Genomic DNA, 16,177 nt, shown 5'->3' on the forward strand with positions numbered 1-16,177 from the left:
AAATATAAAATAACAAACAATTAAATTGAACCTAATATGCTTTTTTTCACTTGTAAAATATACGTATAAAAAATTTACATGCATACTTTATTTTTAGGCTTTAATCAATTTAACAATTACACAAATTAACAAAAAATGTACAAAAATTGTACCATAATAATATGTATAAGTATATATATGCATACATACACCTAAGCATGAATATATCCCATTTTTTAAGTATGAGGAGAGAAAGAAAAAAAAATAATATAAAGCTATCGATGTTATTCACAAACTTTAAAAAAATATAAAAAAGTATATAACAATTTTACATATTCCTTTTTTTTATATGCATATTCATTTATTTTTTATATTTGTCCACGTTTAATTTGGCTTTTATATTAGTCATTTGCTTCAACCGAAGATATATAATTTTTTTCATATATACTATTAAATTTTTTTGAATTATCCCATTTATAATTACAAGGGTTAATCGTATTGTCTTTATTTACATTTATTCCATATGTAATAATAGCTTGTTTATATTTTATAATTTCTTCCCTTAAAACTTTTATTTGAGATATTAAATTTTTAATTTCATTTTTATAATGTTTGCATTGCAAGCAGGTGCTTCCATACAAATTATAATTTCCAAACAGATTGAAATAATTCGAAGAGTTATTAAGCCCTCCATATTTTTCTGGTGTATATTTATCACTATTATTAAATGTTACTGTATCGCTTTTATTATGCTCATAAAAATTGGTGTTAACTGAATTTGTTATATCAAAGTTTTCATTTATGCTATTACATGATAAAAATATATTTAATAAATTATTTGTGTAGTCGCATGATTCGTTGGTTTGCCCATTATTCGTAGTATTTTCCTGAACTTCGTCATTTTGTGCGTTGTTATGGCCACTGTTATTACTATTACTTGCTAATGTATTAAACAACTCATTATATGTATCACCAGGTGCGGTATCTATTTTAAAAATACTATCCATAGTTTTGTCTAATGCCCCATTTAATATACCATTTAATGCGCCGTTTAACACATCATTTAATGGATCATTTATTCTCTCACTATTATCGGGGCTGATATTGTCCATTACATCATTTATATTTATATCATCTTTTATATGAGTAGAATCAGTATTAATATTTTCAAGATGTGCTGGTTTATTTTCTATATTTATGGAACTATCAACATCATTTATTATATAATTGTTATAAATACCTCTATTATTATCTTCAATTGCTTCATTATTCGTTTTATTATACTCTATTGTTTTTAAAACAAACAAATTATCTTTACTATTTATATAATTGCTATCCTTATATTTTTTATCACCACTATTTTTAATATTGTTCATGCCAATATTGTTGGCATTATTGAAAATATATTCTGTGTTAACCCTTTTTGTTAAAATGCTATTTCCATCACATTTGTTTTCATTATTGTTAGTATAATCACAAAATGATTCCTTCATATGGCTGCTCATATTTCTGTCTACATTTTCATTTTTATTCTCACCTCTATTTATCAATAAGTTGTGGTCATATTTAAAAAGATTATTATTGCTTGGAGTATTCGAGTATAATATGTCCGTATTGTTTTTACAGCGTTCTGTAATACTGTTGTTATCTCTTTTTTCATTCACCATAATGTTATTCTGTTCTATATTATTCACATTTTCGATATCGACAATTATATTTTTTTTTTTATTTTCTATTTTTCCTTTTTTGGACTCCTTTTCGCTATAATAACTATTATATATTAAGCTTAAACCAGAATTCTCTACTATAATACTATCATTATTGCTTATATCATTTTCAGACTCTCTTTTATTTATACTATTGCTAAATGTATTATTGTTATTCGTCTTTCTTTTATCAGCTTTCCCATTATTATTGATCAAATTATCATTCACCTTATTTTTATCTAAGCCTTTAATAGTATTATTCCATTCGCTTCCGCTTATTATATTTTCTCCTAAAACGTCACTATATTTTCTATTTAATTGTATAGATCCTGTATTATCCTTATTATCAAATTTATTTTTCTCACCATTTTTTGCTTTATTTTTTTCCACATTCTTCTTATCAACATCATCATTGTTATTGCTAACAAAGTTTTCAGTAATATTTTTCTTGACAGATTTGCTCATATTCTTATCTCCATTAATGTTGGCATTTTTTGAGTATGCACCTTTTTTATTATTTTCATTATTTTTGCATTTTACACTTTTATTTTTGTCATTTTCCAGGCATGCGTTTTCATTCATACTTACACTACTATTATTGCTTCCCATTTTGCTAACGCAGCTTTGAATCTTTTTGCTTCCACCTTTTTCGCATTGATCTTTTTCACTATTACTATTTTTTAAGTTTCGATTTTCCTTTTTAGGATTTTTCTTTTTATCATTTATATCAGTTTTTACTTCATTGCTGTTTATTATGCTTGAATTTTTAGATTCCTCATCTCCAATGGTGTTAGAAAGCACAGATTCTGTATTATTACTACTGTTATTATTGTTATTACTAGTTGCATTATTTATTGCGCCTTTTTTGTTTTTGTTTTTTTTCAGAGCCTTATTTACACCTTTGGTGTTATTTCCAGATCCTATAATATTACCTGTATTGACTCCTGCATCCCCTTTTATTTCCTTGTCTTCTGTTTCATTATTTTCTTCTAACTCCTTTTCTATGTTTTTCATGTCTCCATTCACATTCCCACTGTCTATATTTTCTTCTTCTTTTTTAATTTTCATCCCTTTTATATGTTCTTTATCTTCACCAGAAAATATTAAATTGCTTATATTATTTTTAATTGTGTCATCAAAATTTAAATTATCAAAAGTGTTGCAATTATCAAGGTTAGTAAAACCTTTTATATTATTATCGATAGTAATGCTAGTATTATTATTGTAGAATGTAGAAAAACCATCAGTATAAGAAGCAGTATTAGTAATATTGCCATTACAGTCATTATCATTCTCCTTCTCATTATTTTTATTATCATCATTTCCATTATTATAATTATTATTCGTAGTTCCATCACCAGTAGAAAAAGCATTATTCCTAATAGCATTATTTTCATCATCAATCATCTCTAACATAGTAGGAAAGTTTACATAGTTTTCTGTTCCAGTTATATCATTTGAGCTGTTTGAAAAAAAGGTGGAATTTATAAAATCAAAATTTTTATTAGAATTATTCATATCTGCTAGAAAATTGTCTCTGTAATTAGTATCCAAGGTATTATATTTTTTATTTTTATTATCATCAATACCTTCTGATATATTGGGTACATATTCGCATGTTTTATTATAATTTATACATTGAAAAATGTTATTTCTTTGATTGTTATAATTATTATTATTGATGTTTTGTAAATAATTTATATCATTACTCAATCCCTTTGTGCTTTGTGAAAAAAAGGAATTCAGTGACTGTCCATTGGAAGCATCTGCGGTGTCTTTCCATTTATTTTTGTTCCTATTGCTATTGATAGTATTATTATTGTTACTGTTATTATTACTATTGTTGTTATTATCATAATCAGTAAAACAAAACTCAACAATTTTATACGCATTATTATCTAAAATATCATAATTTACTCCACATTCTGTTCCGTTATTGCTATTATAACTTAAAGTTTCGTCACAATAAATGCTATTTTTATTTATATTATTTTCATTTATGTTATGCACATTTTTGTCTAAGTTCATAATTTCAATGTCATTAATTTGATTAAGCCACCACATATTACTATTTTTATTATCGTTATTATTTTTTATATGTTTTTTATTCCCCTTTATTCCTTTACTCCATGTATTATTAAATATAGAACTTGAATATTGAAACAATGCAGAATTCATAGATTTACATAAAAGGTTATTTATATTGTTCAATTTGCTGTTATTTCCAATATTGCCGCTTTCCATAATGCTACTTCCAATGTTTGAGTTTCCAGTTGGTCCAATACTGCCGATAGTCCCAATATTCCCCATATTTCCTATGTCAACACTTTCCATGTTAGGAATTCCAGTATTATTATTATTGAGGCTAGGCCATGTAGAGTGAAATGATGTACTTTTATTCAAAAATAAGTTATTTTTATTCGTGGTATAACTAAAATGCGGCATACGAATTTTTAATATACTTTCTACTTTTCTTCGTATTTCTTTATCATTTTTATTATGTTGTGTTAAAATGCTATCAATATTATTCCTCCATTTGTCCCATTTTTTTTCCCAAATAGTCCAATTCAAATGAGCTTCATTTTTGTCATTTGAATCATGATAAAAAGCGCATTTTTGAAAATAATCACATGCTCCATCTTTAGCCATTTGGCAAGCTTGTGTTTTATAAACTATTGGATGAAATATTTTCTCTAATTTTGTATGAGCTAATGGGCAATATGCATCATCACATTTTTTCATACGAGGGCAATCAACTGGCAAATAAAAATATTCATTTGTTTCTCTTCTATCAAATTTATTTATTTCGTATGGGTACTTTTTCAACTTGTTAAAAGATTTGGTTACAGGAACACCGATACTCATTTTGTTTATTTTTCTTTTTCTTGTATTCTTTAATTCACGATCATAAACATATAAAATTGTGAAATCAAATTATTGAAACTTTGTGATGTGTGTAAAAAATTATTAAAAAAGTTATATATATCTATATAAAATGAAGGCAAACAAAAAATAATAGCACACAAAATAAATATAAAATATAACCATAAATAATAATATAACAATACAACCATATAATAATGCCGTTACGTGGTGGCATAAACTACACATGCATAAATCTTTTTAGTAACATAATAAATATAGGTGAGCCTTCGTTTTCCAATTATATTTTATACATGATAAAAAATATAAAAAAATATATATATTTACTAACTCAAATAACATTAATTATTATAATCAAGAAGGGGCTACATATATTTTTTGGAATATTCAATGTATCTACCTATTTTTTTTAGAATTATATGTAAATCTGAATAAAGTTATACAAAAAAATGAATATCAAAATTAAAACAGCATCAAAAATATAGAAAATGAATGTCTATATATGCATCTATACGTATATGCAACGTGATTATACAAACATGTGTTATAGATGTATTGATATGCGTACGATGGAAAAAATATTTATATAGTACAATCAAAAATGTACATATATAGTGAAAAAATCAAAAAGAATATATCAGAGGATATCTTGAGATAATGCCTCATAAATATAATATGTTATATGAATTGATACACATACAAAATAGTTCCTATTTTACATATAAATTACATTACTTTATTTTCTCTTTCTTTTTTTTGACACAAAAAAATATATGCAAATAATTATATATGGCTCTATCCTTTAATGCTAATGAAATGATAACCATATTAAGATATACACACACATAAAGAAGAAATATGTCGTAATATAATGTAATCAAACGTTATATACTAAAATTAGAAAATATATAAGATAATATGAAAGAAACACTATTATAAATAATGTAAAATGTTAATTAATAATTACACATAAATAGATATACATATTCATTTTACTACATTCAACAAATACTAATCAAAATACTAAAAATACATAATATTATTAACTAATAAAAAAGAAAGAATAAAATATTTAATTTAATTTATGGAGAAGTAAGAATGAATAAAAATGTTAGCTTATTTATCTATTCACAATCATAAAGAATAATATTATAAATATACACACATATAAATATATGCGTGCATACATACATATATAACAATTTTAATGCATAAACAGTGGAGGAATATAAAGAATAACATTATATAGTATTATATATTACCAATAAAAGCTGAGGAGAAAAAAATATATAATTGTACAAATATTTATGTCTTATATATTAAATACAAAGAAATATAATAATATATTATATTTAAAATCTATAAACCTAAACACAATAAGACATACTTGCGCATTAAGAAAACTAATTAAAATATTTATAAAGAAAAAAAAATGTATATTTATTATATATTATACGCAGCTTTTTTATATATCTTTTTGATACATATTTGTATAGAACTTTACAAAAAAGATATACATTCCTTATATTTTATTATCATTTTTTAATTATGCTTATAAAACAATTGGGATATTATATTTTCACACATATGTACATATATTTCAAGACCAATAGTTCAATCTACACACATCTATCTATACTGTAACAAATGAAAAAATTTATGCATATATACACAAACAATACATGAATATACAAATCCTATGAATATGTTAAAATATGTATACAGTATATGCATGTATGAAACAAACAGTTGCATGTACTGTCATAATACAAAAATCAAACTATATAATCGTACATATTTTTTATCATATGTAAGAACCTTGATATCTAAATGCCTGAATGTATTGAATACACCTTTTAAAGTATAATGTAGTATACAAAGAATCATCAAAAGTAAAAATAATGTAATAATAATAAAAACAACAAAAGTTCTATGTCCTATAATATTTCGTATCCCCGTAAAAAGATATGGAATAAAATGATGTTGGAAAAAATTTTTTATTTTTTCTTAATGTATAATTAAAAATAAAAAATACACGAACACTATATATCTACATATATATTCATGCATTCATATACATTTATTTGGGCATATGCTTATGTATACAAGGATACGCATATTTCTTATGTAATCAAATCAAAACGAATTTTCTACGTCTTATTTTTAACAAAACGAGATTAAACTGTTACAATATAATTAAAGTAAATATATATACGAAAATAACCTTCAATGCATAATGTATAATTTTGATCGCATGAAATAATTAATTTATGTATCACACAACACACTTATTCTTACACGATTACAAAAACGTCTACAAAAAAAATGAAAGAAATATAAAACATATATTAATGTATATCACCAAACTAACAAAAATAAAATGCATATTTCATATGTTTTAAATAAATAATGTTAACCATAATATCAATGTATTTATGTAAATGAACAAACTCACTTTGTGAAATAAAAATGAATAAGTAAATTATAAAGTAAAACTTACTAAAAAAGGAGTAAGAAAACAAAACAAAAGTAAAAAGTATATTTATAATTATTATAAGAAAAATTCAAATGATAATGTATTATATAGCATTATATGAACAATTTATCGCATATGCTTTATTGAAAAAAATACGTATTTTATTAATAATATCAAATTAAATGGCATATAGTATATCTTTAAAAAAATTAAAGTGTATAAACAAAAATATCGTAATACAATGGTTTACAATGGAATATGGCTTTTTAAAACTTAAAAAAAAAAAAAAATTTTGAGAGGTGTTCATACACTTAATATTTTTCACCCCACTAAATACATCAACTGTATGTATACTACAGAGTTAATTTTATACATTTATTGTAATTCCATTTTTTTTTATTAACAATTTATATATATTCGCGAATTGATGCATGCGTATGATCATTTATCCATTTTTTTATAGCATTCAATACATCTAATTTTCGGCCATTCTTGTAATTTATTCTTAATTTTAACTTCAAATACGGTATATAGACAAAATTATGCATATAATCTCAATTGTTTAAACTTATACATATTACTATGCAAACCACGAAAAATTTTAATATTAAAATTATATAAACTTAAGTAACGCCGATTAAAAAAAATGCTATATATATAATATTTTTTTTTTCATGTACAAATACAATTTAGTAATATGCTTACAATAAGGAAAAAATACTATATCAATTTATTGCATATTTATATGCCCCTCCTACAACATTTTATATATAACCTGTGTTTTTCCTTAGCATGGGAAGCACACATATAAATAAAATAATAAATAATTATAATACATAAGTCCTGTAAAATTCCAAGCATACACATGAACTTGCCTTTTTTTCATTCACATAACTCTGAATAAATACAACATACGGAATATGTTTAAATCTTAAGATAGTCATTCAAAATTTTATAAAATTATATTATAATAAAAATTGTAGTATTTTAATTTTAATATTATTTTATAGTATATTATTAAAATCGAGGAAAGTGTATGTATGTAAATTACATACATATATATATGCAACCAAGTTCCTAAATTTTCTTGTGAATGCGAAAATAATGACTTATATGCAGATTTAATAAGCGTATTATTCAAATATTATCTATATACCATAATTATGATATACAATTGTTTTGTATTTAGGAATAAAATTTAACAATTTAATACATTACGCCAAAATATATGAAACAAAAAATTCTTTATTCCCCTATTCAAAGAGCCGCCGACATAAGAAAAGGCTATATTTTATTTTTTTTATATTTTCTTTTTGTTTTTTATTTTACATAAGCAAAATTATATATTTAATAAAATATGTAATTATATTTACTTAAAAATTATGACTATTATTTTATTGTCACATATATAGTTGTAATTTTATATACAAAAAAAAAAGAAAAATATATATCAATGGCTACTTTTTTTTCACGTAATTAATTTAGTATAACTTGAAAAAACGACTGTAATATTAAAAGAGCATATACCATATAAAGTATCGCTAATTATTTTATATTAAAAAAAATAATAAATAAATACATCTAATTTACAAATTTTTGAAAAAAAAACAACAAAATACTGTGAAAAATAAAAATGGCAATTCATAGAAATAATGTTTTAAAATAAAATTTGTTTCGATTTTTCATCATCTATGCAAGATTAAAGACCGTGTTTGTTTTGCTATGCTTTTTATTGAACGGGAAAAAAGAAATGCTTAAATTTGTTTTCAATGACCGTTAATAAAATAAATTCGGAGAAATATATATACAATAATTAACCAATAAATAAAGTAATAAAGTGGGGACGAAGAAAAAAAAAAGAACATAATAAATATATGAAAAAAATATTAAAGTATAAGTAAATAATATATATACTTATCCATTTATATGTTTGTATGCACATTTTTCGGATATGCGCTTATAAGAATAAAGAAAAATTGTGTTTCTGATAAGGACATATTTTCATCATAAATTAAAAATGTCTGAAAATATTGATGACTTATTTAATGTTTTTGAGGAGGATGAGACAAAAACAAACCTATTAAATAATGGCAAAGGACTCGACGATCTAAATGTTATTGCAGAAGAGCAATATGGTCAAGACAATATGGCCTATACAAACGAACGGATTGCAAATAACAAAACAACAGCGGGCGAAAATAATGAAAATAAAATTGAAATGGAAATAAATTACGATAGCTCCGAATATAATGCCCCAATAGACTACAAGATAAATGTTGACAATATAATAAGCAATCATAAAAGTAATAATAAAATAAAAGATCAAGTTAAAGAAGAAATATATAATGAGGTAGGAAGTATAAATGGAAATAATAATTTGCTTAATAATAAAATAAGAAAAACGAATGAAGAAAATAATAAAACAAAAGCACATAAAGAACCTATTCGGGAAAAACTAATTGAAAATAGCAAGACAATAAATAATGATGATGTTTTAGTTTTAGAGGAATTTGGTAGCGATGTGAATTGCATACATAAGTGTGTTAGACCTCAAAGCTATGTACATAATAAATTAAATGAATCTATAACACCTGCTAGAACATATAAATTTGAGTTAGATACTTTTCAAAAAAAATCAATAGAATGCTTAGAAAGAAATGAAAGTGTTTTAGTATCTGCTCATACATCTGCTGGGAAAACCGTTATAGCAGAATATGCAATAGCATTAGGATTGAGAGATAAGCAAAGAGTAATTTATACAAGTCCTATAAAAGCATTAAGTAATCAAAAATATAGAGATTTGAGTGAAGAATTTAAAGATGTAGGATTAATTACAGGTGATATATCAATAAATCCAGAAGCATCTATAATAGTTATGACAACAGAAATTCTGAGATCTATGCTATATCGAGGATCTTCATTAACAAAAGAAGTTAAATGGGTCATATTTGATGAAATTCATTATATGAGAGATAGAGATAGAGGTGTTATATGGGAAGAGACTATTATATTGTTGCCATTAATGGTTCGATTCATTTTCTTAAGTGCTACCATACCAAATGGTATACAGTTTGCTGAATGGGTTAGTAGTATTAAAAACCAAGCATGCCACATTGTGTATACAGATTATAGGCCTACGCCTCTTCAACATTATATTTATCCTACATCTAGTGAGAGTGTATTTTTAATATGTGATGAAAATAAAAATTTTAAAAGAGATAATTTTATAAAGGCGGTTAACGCACTGAAAGATAGAAGCGCATTAGACGAAAATAACCATAGTGGTGGTAATAATAAATTTAATAAACGTATGAGAAAAAATACATATGATATTGAAAAAATTGTTCAAATGTGCCACTCTCGTAATTATACTCCTTTAATTATTTTCGCATTTTCAAAGAAAGAATGCGAAGTTAATGCTACAACATTAAATAAGGTTAATTTAACTGATGATTCAGAAAAAGCAGTCATAAAAGAATTATATGAAAATGCTATCCAAATATTAGCAGATGACGATAGAGCATTACCACAAGTGCAGTTTATTTTACCATTATTATTAAGAGGGATTGGAATACATCATGGGGGATTGTTACCAATTATTAAAGAAATTATAGAAATTATGTTTCAAGAATCATTATTAAAAGTTTTATTTAGTACTGAAACATTTTCTATGGGTATAAATATGCCAGCCAAAACAGTCGTATTTACATCACTAAAAAAATTTGATGGGGTAGAAAAAAGATTAATTACATCAGGTGAATATATTCAAATGGCGGGAAGAGCTGGAAGAAGAGGACTAGATGATAGAGGTATTGTTATTATTATGCTAGATAGCCCATTACATTGGACAGATGCTGAAAAATTGTTTGTAGGCGAAGCTAATCGATTAATCAGCCAATTTCATTTAGGTTATAATATGATATTAAATTTATTAAGAATCGAAGGTATTACACCAGAATTTATGATCGAAAGATCTTTTATCCAATATCAAATGAAAAAAAATTTGTTTGAACAAATCTTTGCATCAAAAAAAGTTGAACAAAAAAGTCAAGAAATTTTAAATATATTGACAAATATTTATTTAGATCAAAATGGGGAAGAATTTACTAAAGCTTATTTATTAAATCAAGTTAAGACAAATGATGTGGAAACAATTTTAAAAAATATAAATGTAAAAAATGAAGGAACACCTTATTTACTTCAAAATAATGATCCAAATGATCCCAAAACAATAAATGATTATAATAATAGTGAACCTTCAAACACTGAACTCAAAAATTATATTACTATATTTTCTGAAATATCTAATTACTATAAAACACGAAATACACTTGTTGAACTAGGGGAAAATTATAGATCATTATTAACATCTAAAAAAAATATAGCTCAATATTTGACCATGGGTAGATTACTATATGCTGTTGAGGATGACATGAAGTGGGGATGGTGTATTTGTATTGAAGGGAAAATGACTGAAGAAAAATATAACACTAATCATAAGAAAAATAGTGCAGGATATAATCGTAATACAGGAAATGGTAATCATATCATTGGATATGATAGCAATCACACCGATAGTTGCAACGATACACAATTTAATAAAAAAAACTCTGTAGAAGATAATAGAAATAATACAAACATATTAGTCGTAGAATGTTTAGTTCCCTATGTTCAAAACAAAAAACGAAAGTTACCTCAAAATGATGATGATGATGATGGTGAAAATTCCCAAAAAAGGGATTTAGAATTTTTACCAGCTCATGATAGATTAAAAGCTCAATGGAAAGTCATGACATTTTATATAAAATGCATATATCAAATATCAGCAGTTGTTTTAAATATAGAAAAACCATTTGATAAATCTTCTGAAGAAGAAATTGAAAAAGTTAGAAATAAATATAATACTATGGTAAGCTGCTTAAAAGGCGAAAACAATATACCAGTTATTAGTCCAAATCAAATGAATATTAAAGATGATGCATTTTTTAAAATTGTTAAAAATATTTATTATTATGAAAATTTATTAAATAAAAATAAATTATTAAATAATAAAAATTTAAATAGATATTATCAATTATATAGTAAATATGTTGCTTTGCAATTTGAAAAAAACATACTCGATTGCAGTATTGAACAATGTAAATTTATTGTCTTAAAAAAAGAATTAAATAATATGCTCATCTTATTAGAAAGCTTAAACTATATTGAAATTACATATAAAACTCATGAAAAAAATCAAATAAATGATCAACCAAATCATTCCGAAAGCGAAAATTACCAAAACCAAATTGATACAAACAACGAAAAATTGCTTACACAAAATGGCACTCATAATGATATCACTAATAAAAATAATAATGACGAAAAAAATTATGTTGTTACAATGAAAGGACAAATAGCTAGTGCAATTTTAAGTGTAGATGAATTAGTTATATCTGAATTATTTTTTTCGAATTTTTTCAGTAAATACACTTATGATTATATATGCGCATTCTTATCATGTTTTGTATATGATGAATCAAGTAAAGAAATTACCATTAACGACCCTATACTTATCGAAGGATATCAGCAAATAACTAAAACTGCAACAATAATAGCTAATAAAATGAATCAATGTGGAATGAATATAAATGTAAAAGAATATTTGGAAAAATTTAAATCAGCCATTATGCCTATTGTTTTGTTATGGGCTCGTGGTCACTCCTTCATGGATATTCTCGCAGATTCACAAATATATGAAGGATCAATAATAAGAACATTAAGGTATGCACACGTACATATATGTTCGTGAGCGATGTATATATTCATCCATACATGTGGAAATTATATATATACTTGCGCCTCTTTACTAATTTTTGTAAACATTTTTTTTATTTTTATAGACGTTTGGATGAACTACTAAGACAAATGATTTGCGCATTTAGAGGAATTAATAATGATAATATGTGTGAAACCTTAACCACCGCTACAAAAAAGTTGCGCCGGGGAATTCCATTTTCACCTTCCCTCTATTTATAATGAATATAATTTACATCTATGTTTTTTTTTTTTATTTTTTTTTTTAATATTTTTTTATTTGTAATATATTATTATATCTTATGTTTATTTAACATAACAATAACCGTTGGTAATCATATTGTTTTTTCTTTAACACTTTTAAAAACTCACTAATTCGTTAAATTTGTAGAAATTATCAATTTATAAGAAAACTATTTTAATATATTTTTCCACCATTTTCTGTTTTTATTATTACTTTTTTATATCACTAATATACATTTTGGGAAAACAATTGCTCATTTTTACACACACAAATGTTTGCATATAATCATGTATCCTATAGTATATTTAATAATACTTCATTTAAAGTATTTAAATAATTTGTATTTTATACAAATCCGCACTCAATTACAATTCAACCACTTTTCCCATTATAATTATAACATATGCTTATATATAGACTGCAAATGCATATGTTGCTTTTATCAACATTGCTGAGCAACAAAAGCAGCCTTTAACCATCGTGGTTCATTAATTTGGATGTATATAGTAGTTTTTTTTATAAAAACATAAAGATTATTAAAACATTGTCTTCAAAAAAAGTAACAATAATATAAATAACAACGAACCATATATATATGTTTTTATCTATGCCATTTAAAAATAATGATGCTAATATCATCACAATTTGTTAACCTTATTATTATTATTTTTTAAACATATTGTAAATTAATGTTTTTCTTTTATATTTATGCATGTGCTTTTTTTACATTTTTTCGGGGGTATTGAAAATAGTACCATATGCATATAAAATAAATATACCGTGAAATGATGGGCTTAAAAAATTGGATTTTTTCTATAATAAAATAACCGCGGCATATCCTTTAATATTACAATAAAATATTCATTTTTTCGCTTATTCATGTTTATATTTGATAAAAATTTCTATTAGGATGTATTTATTTGAATTTTTTTTAAATCACTAATTAGCTATTGAAAGGTAAACATAACCTATTTTACCTCTTTCAATTATACAATACCAGCTTTATTCGATCTTTTTTGATTCCATATTATTATTGTTATATTTTCCATTCCTTAAAAAATAAAATATAATCCTATAAAATAATCAACCCACAAAATGGCAGATGATATATTAAAATGTGTTCACTCTGAATTTAAATATGTTTTAATAAGTAGTGATATAAACGACCAAATAAAAGAATTAAAATTCAAAGGAGCAGAAGAAAAATTCCAAAGTACCTTAAGTTCATATTTTAGAAGAATAATTTTTGATGAAAAAGGAAAAGATGAATTAAAAGAAACAATCCAAGAAAAATTAAAAGAAAATACTAGTAATAAAAAAGATGAAAACGAAGAAAATGATGAAAACAAAAATTCTTTAAATGAAATATCCCCTGATTTAATAAACACCGCAATCGAGTCATCTCAGACTTATCAAATCATTCCATTGACGGTACCAACTGAACAAAATAATTACTATGCAATTAATTGCTATATAGATGATATAGGACGAATTAAAAAATTGCCATATAATAGTCGAGCGTCACGAATATGCAGTACAGACATATATGGAGATGCATTTTTGTCAAAAACATATGATAATGAAGATTTTAAAAGATGTGATTTTACAATACAAGAGTATGAAGAATTTTTAAAAAATCCTCCAAAGGCTGAAAACAGGTAATATTATATGCCTTATGGTAGATCATGCCTCATTTTACTATCATTCACCAATATACATATATATAACAATAAGAAATTATTGGCGTGATACCAAAAAATGTATGCAAGCAAATTTTTATAGTATTATATCATATGAACTATCTTTAAATTTCTCACACTTTTTTTGTTTTTCAAAATTATCTATGTAGATGGAACCAAGCCCAAGCTATGCAAGACTTATTAAGACAAATGAAAGACCAAAAAGAAGGAGTTGCAAATACCAATGCACCCGTTGCAAAACCTCCCACCTGTGAGCATTGCTATAAGGTAATTTTTATGATCATACTCCCATATAACTTTCTATATATATCTCTAATATGTGCAGCATATGTGTGATAATTATTTATGTCTTAATAAATAAAAGTATTCCACACCTTAAAAAGTAGCACAATACGGCGATGTCACATGCTTTTAATGAAATTATTTTTTTATTGAAACAATTATCATTTTATAAATTTTAAAGTATTTCTACGTAGACATTTATTCTTATTAATTCAATACATTTTTCATAAACTTATTTATTTTATATGTTTGTAGGAGGAAAAATCATTAAAGAGGTGCGGAAAATGCAGAAAAGTTTATTACTGCTCAGTTGATTGCCAAAGAAAAGATTATGTTTTCCATAAAAGAATTTGTTCTTAGAAATTCATATTTTACCAGATACATAATTAGCATATAAATTAATTATTATATATGTATATTATCGATATTATTTTTATATATTTTAATGGACTACTTTTTATATAATACGAATGCAACCACTTTTGGGTAGCAAAATTCGTTGCTCTTTTTTTACGTGCTCAACTATAATCATGTTCATATAGTGTATATGCATTTTTTTATTTTTAATATAAAACACATTGTTAAAAAATTAAATTAATTAAATTAACTAGATATAATTTAATGCAACATAATTCGCGTAATGCAATTCAGGATATTATTCCCTACGCATTCTTATCCAAAGGATTTTATTTTTTAAGTTTAATTATTTTTTTCGATATATTATAAAAAGCCCAGGTTTTTACGCTTTTTATCAGGGCTTATAAGAGAGTCTTTTATGTAACTTATCTACAAAATACTCCAACCCCAATAGATAAACAGTTCTCTGGGTATATATAATAATTTATTTGATGGCGTGAAAAGTTGCAAATATTGCCATTTTAATCTGAGAATGCCAGAATGATCAAATAGAACAAATTTTATTCTTGTACACATTTTTTTTTCTTTTTTTTACACATGCGTTAATCTAGCATACTGTTTACAAATTCAAAGATATATATTTTTTTAATTTATACTTTAAAGTATGAATATCCATTTTTTTAAATGCTATAAAAAATTCAAATACATAAAAAATAATAATGAATGAATGCAAATATGTGTACACATATTATAG

The 16,177-nt window shown here is 24.2% G+C and overlaps 3 protein-coding genes across 3 annotated transcripts; 2 read left to right on the forward strand and 1 right to left on the reverse strand.

Annotated features, from left to right (window-relative positions):
• Positions 1-380: 380 nt before the first annotated feature.
• PCHAS_0101500 (zinc finger protein, putative) lies at positions 381-4,550 on the reverse strand (the record flags this gene model as incomplete). The annotated part of the gene is made up of 1 exon (XM_739621.2): positions 381-4,550. One exon carries the CDS (start codon positions 4,548-4,550, stop codon positions 381-383), a length of 4,170 nt encoding a protein of 1,389 aa, XP_744714.2.
• A 4,511-nt stretch (positions 4,551-9,061) lies between these two features.
• PCHAS_0101600 (ATP-dependent RNA helicase, putative) lies at positions 9,062-13,062 on the forward strand (the record flags this gene model as incomplete). The annotated part of the gene is made up of 2 exons (XM_741015.2): positions 9,062-12,807; positions 12,927-13,062. The coding sequence occupies 2 exons, from the start codon at positions 9,062-9,064 to the stop codon at positions 13,060-13,062; spliced, it is 3,882 nt and encodes a 1,293-aa protein (XP_746108.2).
• Positions 13,063-14,179: 1,117 nt separating this feature from the next.
• Positions 14,180-15,426, forward strand: PCHAS_0101700 (MYND-type zinc finger protein, putative; the record flags this gene model as incomplete). Its single annotated transcript, XM_016797528.1, has 3 exons — positions 14,180-14,742; positions 14,934-15,051; positions 15,322-15,426. The coding sequence occupies 3 exons, from the start codon at positions 14,180-14,182 to the stop codon at positions 15,424-15,426; spliced, it is 786 nt and encodes a 261-aa protein (XP_016652965.1).
• Positions 15,427-16,177: the final 751 nt, after the last annotated feature.

The sequence above is a fragment of the Plasmodium chabaudi genome (genome assembly GCF_900002335.3).
Source record: "Plasmodium chabaudi chabaudi strain AS genome assembly, chromosome: 1".
Lineage (NCBI taxonomy): Eukaryota > Apicomplexa > Aconoidasida > Haemosporida > Plasmodiidae > Plasmodium > Plasmodium chabaudi.